The 12,493-nt window shown below is 37.9% G+C and overlaps 1 protein-coding gene across 1 annotated transcript in view; it reads left to right on the forward strand.

Moving 5' to 3' along the window:
• Positions 1–12,493, forward strand: part of agps (alkylglycerone phosphate synthase) — a 30,458-nt gene that overhangs the window by 9,467 nt on the left and 8,498 nt on the right. Inside the window, exons 8-17 of the mRNA XM_008328322.3 lie at positions 35–115; positions 1,093–1,218; positions 1,491–1,599; positions 4,816–4,943; positions 5,734–5,785; positions 7,537–7,613; positions 8,547–8,659; positions 10,407–10,476; positions 11,321–11,382; positions 12,018–12,107. Of these exons, the coding sequence (XP_008326544.2) occupies positions 35–115; positions 1,093–1,218; positions 1,491–1,599; positions 4,816–4,943; positions 5,734–5,785; positions 7,537–7,613; positions 8,547–8,659; positions 10,407–10,476; positions 11,321–11,382; positions 12,018–12,107 (908 nt within the window). The remainder of the gene's footprint in view (positions 1–34; positions 116–1,092; positions 1,219–1,490; positions 1,600–4,815; positions 4,944–5,733; positions 5,786–7,536; positions 7,614–8,546; positions 8,660–10,406; positions 10,477–11,320; positions 11,383–12,017; positions 12,108–12,493) is intronic.

The following is a 12,493-nucleotide window of genomic DNA, read 5'->3' on the forward strand; positions in this document are numbered from 1 at the left end:
CATGTGCGTGTTGTTTGTTTGTTTTTTATGACAGAATCGTATTCTGTGGATTGATGAGAAAAATCTAACTGCCCATATGGAAGCTGGCATCATCGGCCAGGATCTGGAGAGATTAGTAAGTACTGCTCATATATATTCATATCCATCACTAAATGGGCTTACATTACGGTCATGCTGCGTGGCTGTTCACACCTCAGTTGTCCATGCTCAGTCACCTTAGTGGTCTTTGCTCAGGGACTGAATTGGGTTTGAAAGGGTGTTGGAGATGGGAGGAGAGTGCTGAAGGGGAGAGATTGGAGAGCGAGGCTGTGGTCATGAGCAGATGGCACCGTCAAGCTAATTCAGAAAAATGGAGAAGGAGCCGGGTGTTTGATGTCGAGGAATGCGTGAGCAGCATCTCAAGCAGGCTCCACCTCTGTATTTAGACTGGGACTTTCTGATGGAGCAGATGGGTCCCCGTTATAAACTGTGGTCCGGGAGTTCTCTGATAAAACAGCTATATTCAAATGAGGTCATTACTATTATCCTTTAGTGTTAGTAGTATTATAACAACAACAATAATAATGATTATGAGTAGTAAAATTAGCATTAGATATAATGGAAAAAGTACTACGGGTTGAAGCACTAGCAACAGTAGTAGCAGTAGAAGAGACGTTTAAAGAGGTAATGGCAGCAGGTAGTTGTAGTAGAAGTTGTTTTATCCACGAAAGTATGATAGAAGAAGAGAAGTTTAGAATGGAGTAGCAACTGTGGTATCACTGGCAAAAGGGTGGGTAATTATTTTATTGTTTATTGAAGGTTTAGATTTTTGTTAGAAAGTCCTAGGCATTTCACCTTTATTGTGTTTGTTTATTTATATTGATTACTAATCACTTCACAGCTTATTTCAGGTTCCACAAAAAATTTCACAACACCATAAAAACCTTTACATGCAGCACAAAAAGTACCTTCTGCTCGCTCATTTTTTCTTTGTTATTAAAAATACAGTAGGTGTGGGTTGAACTGAGGACACTTTTTCGTTTTTCTGAATACTTTGGCTTGCTTTCATGGCAACAACAAACATCCTGATCTTTGTGCTGTTTTCACCCGCAGCTTAATGAGATCGGCTACTGCACAGGGCACGAGCCTGACTCCATGGAGTTCAGCTCCCTGGGGGGCTGGGTTGCAACCAGAGCATCAGGCATGAAAAAGAACATCTATGGCAACATCGAGGACCTGGTTAGTCTCCCCTAACTCACCTTTACCTTCCTGATCACGTTGGTCCACAGTATTGTCAGCAGGATGCAATCATTATAGTATAAGGCTGGAAATTATAAAGACAGTTTACATTGTAATATTAAATTTCTAAGATGTGCTCTCACTTTTACATTTTATAAATATTGTATATATTTTTCATTATTCCAACACTTGTACAGGAAAGACCCTAAAAGCTTAATTTCTGTATTGTTTCTAATAAGTACTTGTTGTGTTGATGTCTTCTGCCTGCCCAGGTCGTCCATATTAAGATGGTGACTCCTCAGGGTGTCATTGAGAAGGGTTGTGTAGGACCTCGCATGTCCACCGGTCCTGACATTCACCACTTCATCCTGGGCTCTGAAGGTCTGTTGCTTTTCTCATGTCATTTTGCTATGTTACAGCACGTGTGTGTGTGTGTGTGTGTGTGAGAGAGAGAGATATATTAACATGGGTGTCTAAACTCTGTGTGATAAACCAATAACATCTGGACAAGTCTCAGGCTGTGGACTTCTTACACATTAACCAGCTCACATGAAAACATGGTCCTGAGAGCTGTTAGCCAGGGCTAGCCTGTGTCCTCCCTTCCCGTTCTGCTGCGCCCTGTCCTTGTGAGCATCCACAGAGAATACTGCCATATGCCAGCCCCCCGCCCCCCAATGTAACCAGGAGGTTCACAGACTCCTGGCATCGACATGTTAAACAGCTGCAGATACAAACTTTATGTCCGCCCTACAAAGCTCCGCAATCTGCTCCCGAAAATAAGCTTGGATCATGGCAGAGTTTTCCATTCATATTAATCCGGGAATATTTTAGTCCAGAGTAAGATCAATGACAAATTCAAAGAATCTAGGAAAATAGGTAAATTAGCAATATTTGCAAAAAAAATCAAGTTAAAGTCAAAGCTGCTACGCCATGCTAAAAAGTAACAGTAATGTAGAGTTTAAAAAAAGTCATGAAGCGAGCCTAGGAAGTTTAAACAATCAACAAATTATGCAGGTTTTATATTAAGATTGCATCACACAATACAATAAATAAAGAAAATAAAAATAACAAATAAATAATTCCACTTAAACATAATGTTATAGTTAATCTACTCTACTAAAATAATAATTTTAAATTTATATTATCATGTTTTTATAAAACATAAATAGTACTGTATAGTTGTTAATCTCATTTTGTTAATCTAAATCATAAATGTAATTTTCTTAAAATTCTAAGATGGTATAAAGAAGAACAAAGTATTGAGAAGAACATGCTGTCATATCAGGGAGGTTAAATTTTCTAATGTCATAAAATAAAAATGCAACACTTCAGTAGGACATTTGGTAGAAAAGTAGAAATAGATACTTTTTAAAGAAATACATGTACGGTAATAAACTCTAGGTCATGACCACCTCTCCATTTATTTAAAATCTATTGTTTCAGCTCAGTGATCCATCACTTTCCTCTAGAAAGAAGAACCTACGGTCTCCACAGTCTGACAGTGGAACACAGTAACTCAGCTCAGTTCTCTGAAGCTCTTAAATCTGTTCTGCATGTTACGTGGAACCTATCCATTTTATTATTAACGACTGTGAAAACCTCAGGTTTCTAATTTACTGTAAAAACAAGTGGGTCTCTCCTGTTTCTCTGACCTTGTGGTCACCGGGGTGGAAAGGGTTTATATCCTTTCTGCTCTGAAATAGTTGGATTAGATTAATTCTAATCCATTTGTCCTTTATGCTTCTAAACCAGAGTTCTCTGTCTCTCTCTCTCTCTCTCGCTCTCTCTCCCCATCTTTTTCCTTCTCTCTCTCTCTCTACCCCCACACCTCCAGACCTCCTCCTCTGACCCCTCCCACATCATCACAACCTCCCACTTCCCATGAGCAGGGTGGAGCCTTTCTTGTTTTAAGGCCTAATTGAAATTTACATGTCACATTTTTTCCCATTTGACCGCTAGGGAGCAGCATGTGGTACATGTAGCATCACATTAAATGTCCTGTAAGGAGACTTCATGAATCAGCAGTACAAAAAGGACCAAAACTTAAACCAGGATTTGATTTAGTTTTTAAAAGGAAAACATATTATCCTCCTCAAACCCGTAATACTGTAGAGATATTATATAAATCATACATTCTCTGTTAATATATATCATGCAATGTTGGTTAAAATCTTAACAGACAGAGAGATGATGTGTCGTTTACCAGTAAATTGTCCAGTAGAAACACTGTTTATAATATAGTTCTGTTTGTATTCACAGTAAAATAGTCAATCTTTAAATAAAGCTCCAGTTTTATTTTTATTATAATTCAATGGGTTTATTTGATGTCTGCAATAACCGTGTAGTGCAATGTTACGACTTTTTAAATCATCAAATAAATTGTAATTTTTTAACCTGAGGGGTAAAATGGTGATGTCCTAAATTTCAAGCACCAAAAAGCCAGTTTGAATCAATGTTGTAAACCCGGATACTGGTTGATTGTGATCACCTCTGTGTGAATATTTATGAAGCCTCAACCCTGGCAGCAGATGTAATTTCTGTTTAACGTCCATTAGCGATTGCTGCTAGCCACCCATATTACTGTCAACGGCAGATTAGCATTAAAAACTGAGAATACATGTGTTCAAACTAATTTATTTCTGCTCTCTGATGTTTTATTGGCTGTATATTCTGTACTGCGTGATCCTCTAATGTTCTACGCTGTCAGTGACAATGATTCACACAACGATATCTCAGGCAATTTGTCTTTTTTTTAATGGCAGCAGTTGGATGTGGTGACAGATTTTCTCTCTTCTTTAGTGTAATCTCATTAGAATAAAAGTCTGAGTAGAATTCTTGTTGTTGTAATGTATTGTAGAAGAAAATCGACTGTCAATTTATTTTAATTTGTGTCGAATGACACGGCAAAGAATCAGCATGAAAAACAAAAACAAACACAATTCTTTTTGGTTCTCACATGACTTCTATTGGGTTTTTCAGCTCATTCAGTTTAATTTTCATCAACTGCTTGTTACCAGTTGTTTCTCACATCCATCTCCAGAGCTTGATTACATAAAAGTTCCAAAGTTTTAGAAAATTGTTAGCTTAAAATAAGTCAATATTTAAAAAACATCCAAGAAATTAAAAAAGTTAAAAATATGGTGTTAAATATGGCAATAATTTCCTAACAAATTAAACACTGAGACTGACCTTAGGAAAAAAACAAACAAATGTGGGCGACAGAATACAAGCCAGGAAGGTATTTGTGTTTATATTAAATTACTTTAAACAGAGTTTCCTCCTAATGACCAACACTTTTCTCGGTCAAAATGTGCGTCGGAGGTTTTGCTTCTGCCGCCTTTGATAGAATCCTGCTTTATGTCCTTCTGCTCAAAGACTGAGAAACCTAAGTTGTCTCCCAGTGTGGGGTAGAAAATCCAGATCTGCTGGGTGAAATGTGAGACAAAGGTCGCCCCTGAAAACCCCGGGGACGTGTACGGGAAACTTGTAAAAGAGTATAAGGTTCCGCTTTAAGGGCCGAGTTAAGCCATTTAAATGATGGGAATTGATTTACTTGTGTTCAAGCTACTCAAAGTCTCTTACTGTGATTTTCCACAGGAACTCTGGGTGTGGTCACTGAGGTCACCATGAAGATCCGTCCCATGCCGGAGTATCAGAAATATGGTTCTGTTGTTTTCCCAAACTTTGAGCAGGGAGTTGCTTGTCTGCGGGAGGTGGCCCGACAGGTAACACTTTTTAATGTGCTTAATTAAACTGCGTCTTCAGTGTGTTGTTAAAAATGAACTGAGCTGCACTGACAACTAAGCCGGCATTTTTTCATTTTACAACACTTGACTTTTAACATGCCAAACAATCGAAGTTGTCATATTGTAGGATGGATTCTTAAAGAAAAATCACAAAAGCAACTCAAGTCATTTTATTTGTATAAGCTGAAATTTGATAACAAAGATAAAAGTGTTAAATTGAAATGATATAAAACAGAAAAACAGAACATAGTCTTTGAAACTTATTATAGACCACCACTTGCAACAAGATATTCAATGTACTAAAAAATTTAAAATTTAATATTTAGTCCCAAATTAGCAACAACTAAGCCATATTATATCTGACAAAGAGACGATAAAAAAAAAAAATAGACCTTAGAACAGGCAATAAAATACCCAAAGGCAAAGTAAAAGCTAAAAGGTTAAGAAAAGTATTTGATAAAATTGGCCTTAAAAAGACCAAAACGTCAGAAAAAATATATTTTTCAAAATTTTTCAAAAAAAAAATGTCAGACCTGAACTCTTTCATCCACAGTAGGAGCTCAATATAGTTGTCATATTGACATTCTACAAGTTCAATAGTTCAGTACCGTATGTACTCTCATGTTATGCTAATATTTCTATGGACTGTTCAGTATCACTGAGTGTTTCTACAGTTAGATTTACATCATTTTGAAAGTTGAATCAATTACGTCATGAATTCAGACAACTAAAACCATACCTAACTTCTTTTTTTTCCCCTTTTTTACAGCGTTGTGCTCCAGCATCAATACGACTCATGGATAATGAACAGTTTAAATTTGGTAAGTTTTATTAGACTCTTTATTTTCTAGAGCTCTATCTCTTTGCTTTGTCCAAACACATCACCATTTATGTTTTCTAGAAAAACTTCTTCTGTTTTTACCCCGTTAGGACATCTGGCTTTAATTAGAATCTTTACAACATGTGGCAAATAATAATAACAATAACAGGCTTTAAAAACCACCAGCAGCAGAATGGTGAACTTATAAAGGAAGACCATTGTTAGTCGTTACAGTTAGTTACCTTTTTATGGATATGTATACTTTATGGAAGTTAAATAGTTTTTATGTTGTATTTTAATTAAATAGTAATATTTATTGATTTTAATAATGTGATTTACTAAATACATTTAAACAAAAAAAGGTGGACTTGGAGCAGACAGAACTCTCAGAATCGATGTTGGTGCAGAGGGAAAAAAAGTAAGAAAAAAATGGTGCATAACAAACTTGATTTAAGTGACATTCTATTTTGTAAACTGTAAAAATGAACTATTAAAATGTATATTTTGGAAAGTATTGTTAACATTAAAGCAATGAGGACAAAGAATGAATCAAAACAGTAGTACCCAGTATAAAGATTATAACTTTGTCCAGGTTTTAAATTGATATGTAGTGGTAAAACTAAACACCTTTATTTCTCTCTCTCTCTCTCTCTTTCACACGGGCAGTACCGGTGGACAAAATGAAGTAGTTGCTCCTCTGAAGTTTTATAATGTTGTTCCCTAAGCTCTAGTGAGATGCATGTGGCATGAGCAGAGATCTGTGTAAAGTTCCCTAGTCTCCAGGGATCTCATTATCTCCACTATATTTCCACTTTTCACAGAGTAGGCACTTCTGAGCATAAGTAGGAAAGATGAAGCGACCAGGTTTTTCCCTAATAACAAAAACTCATGCCTCTGTGATACCTCTGTGGGCTTATTAGTGGCCTGTCCTCACTTTTAATCATGTTGGCTGTTGAGTAAGGAGAGTTGATGTATTCACTGGTCTTTTCCAGATTGGGACTACAAGTACAATTTAGCACCATGCGTCTCGATACACAATATGAAAAATGAGCATGTTGTAGTCACTATCTGTGTGTTTAAAAAAAACAAAACAACAACACACACTTACACACAACCAAACCACAGAGGGAAGAGTCAAAATGAAATAACACTCAGTGTAGGTGTAATTTCCTCTCACCGGATTTTTCTCTGTTTAATTAACGAGTATGATGGCCGGGAGTGGCCTAAAGACCTGCAATCAAATTTTGGAAATGAAACAATTAGGACAGTAAGTGATGAAGAGACTTGAGCACGGAGGGAAATAAATGAACTGTTAACTCTCTGCGACATCACCCGTTACTTGCTGCTGTGATTGATAACCATCCCACTGGCCCCAGCCCCTCATTTTCACTTGTCCGCAGGCGCTTTTGTGCGTCCGATCAGGAATAAATCAAAAAAAAAAAAGGAAAAAGAATTATGGGTGAGGAAGACGGATATCATTGTGTCAACTCCGCTTCCCTTCAGAAACCCCCTGATTTATTGTCTTTGTCGCTGGCAGCCACTGGCTAGTTGTTAAAGTTGTTCAAATGTTACAGTTTGTTTTTCCTGCCTTTGTAGGAGACCCCGAATAAATCTGACTCACTTGCCCTCTCATGACACTAAAGGATGCAGGCAATAGCCTGGCTGTGACTAATGTGTGAAAAATATTATCTGTTGTTGCTGCTGGCTTCTCACTGAATACAAAGAGCTGACTTTGATCTGATATTTCCTCAGGTCATGCCCTGAAGCCTCAAGTGTCTTCCCTTTTCACTTCCTTTGTGGACGGGTTGAAGAAATTTTACATCACTAAGGTAAGAAAATGATGAAACGAATACTAATTTATTAGGCCAGCCATCGCTCCCGAGCCAAACGCTCTTTAGTTTCTTTGCAATGGACCACATTTAGGCCGACTCTACTGACTAACACATCAGACCAGAATTATAAGTAGATTGTTGTAGTAGGGCTTTAGTTTGTAATGGAGTTTTAAACCAGTCTGACTAAAATGTCAGCTTGCTTGCTTATAGCAAAACAGTTTTATGGTTTAATGGTTAAAAGTTCATTGAGAAAAGGTGTGTAAATTGGTCAAATGAGTAACGTTGACTTCATTGTAGTCTGTCATATCAAATACTGAATGCTGTTGTGTTGTAATTGATCATTGCTTGCATAAAGATATTTTCATCTTGTGTTTTTTCATGTGAAACAACAGATTGATCAACAATAAATTGTTAACAGCTTTCTTTTTGTTCTTTGTTATAAATGTTTTTTAGTGGTGAGTTGTATTTCCTGATCTTTTTCCTGGAAAGAAAATGAAAACCTATCTTTTGGTTTTAAAGGTTTCAGACAGCTGCATCAGACCAAAGCACTAGTTAAAATACTGTTTTTTTCACATCCTCTTCTAATAATGAAAACAATGTTATATTATTTATTTGTATCATACTTTGACTTATTACATGTCTTTAGTTGCTCTGATAGAAGAGAAAAACAAGTGGCAGCACTTGTGTGTGACTCTCATGCAATGTTGGTTTTAATTTGAGAAAATGAGCAGCGTGTCAGACCTAATACTGAAATCATATTCATTTACATCAACTTTACTTTATTAATAGACAGTGGTTCTGTTAAGATACAAAGAAATAACCTTCTCTGCCATGAACTGTTGTTAATACTTCCTTTCAATGATTAAAAGTACCCAGCATGCATTTTTCTAAGTGTATAATAAAATTATCCCTGCTTTGTTCTCTTACAAGTTCAAAGGGTTCGACCCCAACCACTTGTGTGTAGCCACCCTGCTGTTCGAAGGAGACCGTGAAAAGGTGCTGCAGCATGAGAAGCAAGTTTATGACATTGCTGCAAAATTCGGGTGAGTAGTTCTCAGGGGTTATGTTTACCTTTTTTTTTATTCACTTTTCCAGTTTTACCACAATGCACGACATGAAGAGCCTGTCAAATTCTCAACAAAAATGCACAGTGATGTTTTTACCATAATGTGATAGAGAGCTGCCCAAGGCACTGATGTCACCACATATAACCTTTAGTTAGAGGAGAAGCAAAGTTGGACACTTGATCTTTCACTCTCTGGTTTAATGTTGGTGTGTGTTGATGGATCACTTGTGGTCGACCAATTGTCAGGGCTGTTTTTATGTGAAAGTAGGTGTGGTGTGGGTGGTGATAGTAGAACACGGCTGACCTCGGAGCACACGGCCAGAGGACGCAGCCTGGAAACGCTGTGCTGTTGTGATCGATTGTGAAATGGATAAATGAGGAGTTTTGGTGGAAATCGGTTACCTGTCAGCTGAAGCCGGCCCTCTTTTTTTCTTCCTCCCCTGTGTCTCTCCTCCCTTCCTCCTCCTCTCATCACCCTCCTGCCTAAGTATGTTTTAAACGTCTCACAGAGGCATCACAGAGCAGTTAATCCAAACACACATTAACCTTTGTGCAGTTTAACTGCTTATAATGATGGTGGAGTGCTTCGTAGTGGCTATGGTTGTGGTTTTAAAGTCCTGTTCTACTGGCCTGCTCTTTGCAAATATCCTCTCTCAGCGCCTCCATAATAAAGAAAAAATGATAGTTTTCATAATTTGAAAGTTTAAGCTCTCATTAAATTATAATTTAAAAAAATAGCAAATTATGAATGTTTCAGTGGAAGCTATAGTTGAAAAAAAAAACTTTGCAACTAAACAGAAGCTTTGTACAACTTGGTTACTTTGCTTTATAAAATTATTAACATGGGTGACCACATTGTTTTGAAAACTTTTACAACATTGTTTAATAAAATATGAAGCGTTTAAACTCCAGTATTTAATAGTTCTATAGCTGGGGTTTTTAAAGTTGTGGGTGCACCTCCCTTGGGGGCACCAAAGCACTTTAGGTGCAGCGAGAAATAAGGGGAAATAAGAGCAATACAACAGTCATACGTAGCTTTTTTTTTTTTTTTTTTTTTTTTTTACAGCTCTGCAGCACAAGGTCCATTTTCATTCATTCCTGTTGTCAAAAGTGAGTAGGCTTCTGAGCAGAAGCTGGAAATGGAACTCTGGGCTAAGACCCACAACTAAAACCCTGGTCTGTTGTAAACACATGGACACAGTGGCACTGACTGACCACTGCTGACTCATCATCTATTACTGTGATTTTTTTGAGTGTTTGGCTCAGAGCCTGGACCTGTAGGTTGCCAGAGCCCTGCCCTGCTAATATCAAGCAATTAAATCATCAGAAATGTGTCAGTTACATGCAGCAGCCACTGCCTTATTGCATTATTTTGAATAAATCGTGATCAGCCATCAAATCAAGTGCCAGTGATGGATTAGTGCGGTTCAGAGAAGAATGTTTTCTTCTGCTGTTTGGAAACAGGAAGAAGGAGAAAACGATCAATATAGTGATTTTCTAATGAGCTGGGCCTGATTAGTTTGGGTGGTAGATGAAAATCTGATTACCCACTGCTGGTGATGGATGTGTGGCTGACCTGTGGCAGCACATGGAGCACAGCTTCATTGATCTGTACAATGTTAGAGTGACAGCATCCCAGGCAGCTGTTGTGAGAGGGAGCAGTCAGAGCAAACAAAGCTAACATAGAAGAGCTGTTAAATATTAACCCTGTTATCTTCTTCCAGGGGGCTGGCAGCTGGAGAGGACAATGGTCAGAGGGGTTACATGCTGACCTTCGTCATCGCTTACCTCCGGGTGGGTCACTCCTCTGGTTCTTTTTCTCCCATCCATCGTTGACGGGCAGGTGGGGTGGTCCGGGTGACAGAGGATAGGATAGTGAACAGCACAGAGGAGCCATAGACTGTGACCTCCTGAAGTCTTTGGTTTGATGTGGTCACAGTAATTGTCAGGGTGTCTAACGCAGAGGTATGAGCATAAGAGGGACAGAACTGTGGCTGCAGTCAGAATGACAATTGTCCAGTGTCACAGCTGTCAGGCCTGTCTCATTATCACACAAATGTAAAAATGGAAGTCTTCGTCCTGTCACGACTTCTTGAAGGCTTTTCATTCAAATGTCTTTTGTAAAATGGTCAATCAGATCAGGTAAGTATTTGTGTATCCTAGTCAGTTTTACCACTAACTATATCAATAAATATATCTATATAATATATATATATACAGTTTATTTGTTTTTTTTTACCAGTAATAACTACCTCCTGGTTGAATATTTAAGAATGAGGATTTGCTTCAGCTGCATCGCTGATTAAGTTTTTCAAAAGCAGGAAAGAGGGGCTGCAAAAAATGTTTTGAGGACCACTAGTGCACAGTATCTTCCTCCTAAAAGTCTCCCTTACGTTTATTAGATCAGTAAATCTTGTAAACCTGATTATAGAATGAACTTATTTGAAAATAGAGTTCTTCTTCTAAATATATGGGGATCTATGGACCATGGTGGACAACATGTGATTGACAGGTGGACTGTAACCTGCTAATTGTATTAGCAGTTACTTTAGTGTAACTTTATGTAACTTCTAACTTGATGTAGCTACACGTCCATGCATAAATCAGTCTTATAGAGTTTCTATTGTTTTCTGTACAGGACTTGGGAATGGACTACTATGTCATTGGAGAGTCCTTTGAAACCTCTGTGCCTTGGGACAGGTAAATGCACTGATTGTATTATTTTGTCTGCTAATTGAAATGTTTATATTCCCACACATTCAGCCCTGACTGAGAGAGTCCTCTTGGGTATCCTACTGCTGGTTTCCTCATTTTTTAAAAATAATTTACCTTTTATTTTTTACCTTTAAGCCTTTTCCTTAATTTCCTTCAACCAGCTCAGTGTGGGGAAGAAGCTTTTCCTTTTTAGCATAAAAATCTGCCATTATGGCTTGCATGTCCGTGTGCAGAAAAGAGATCTGGTTTCACATTTGTCCAGGTTTTAACACAACAAACAGGAAGACACACACACACACACACGCAGCTTCTTGTCGTGTAAAATGCCTAACGGGAGAGACCAAGAGATCAGGCAGTGAGGCGAGCATATGTGCCTGCCTCATTACTCTGTCTCCCTCCCCATCCTTCACGTTCCACACGCGGCTGCACAGGCTCAGAGCTGACAGCCATTTTCCACACCACAGTGGTCATCGTGTTAGCCCCCGCCCCCCCTCCGTGCCAGCCTTGTGGTCTTTTTTTCCCCTCCTTACTTTTATTACTATTCCTGTGCTAATTTATTGACTTTAAAAACTGACATTAAGCTGCTCTAACATATCAGGTGGCTGTTACTGTCTTTGCAGGGTGTTGGACATTTGTCGAAATGTCAAGGCACGAATTATTCATGAGTGTAAAGAGAAGGGGGTGCAGTTTCCACCGCTGTCCACATGCAGGTATTGTTTAAGACACTTGAAACATTTGTCTGTACTATAAAGTGTTGCAGTCCACATGCAATGTCTCATTCCCTTAAAGAGGAAATCATTGTGTGAATGATTTTTAAAAAAGTCATTACAGTCTTTGATTTTATCTGTATGTGTTTATAAAAGCCTACTGTTTAAACGTTAGGGAAATTATTCTATAATAGATCTGGAGCTCCTCATTATTGACATTATGACTGAAGAATAACAGATGTCCCTCTTAGGGATGAATGATTTGAGAAATAAATATCCAAACTGTGTTAAATGAACCCAAATCAATAAATCAGTAATTAATTTGTCAAAGTTAAAGATAATAATTCTCCCACTGGATCTGTTTCTTGTGACTAATGTGCAATTTAGAA

Source organism: Cynoglossus semilaevis, chromosome 16 (assembly GCF_000523025.1).
Source record: "Cynoglossus semilaevis isolate Cse_v1.0 chromosome 16, Cse_v1.0, whole genome shotgun sequence".
Taxonomy (NCBI): domain Eukaryota; kingdom Metazoa; phylum Chordata; class Actinopteri; order Pleuronectiformes; family Cynoglossidae; genus Cynoglossus; species Cynoglossus semilaevis.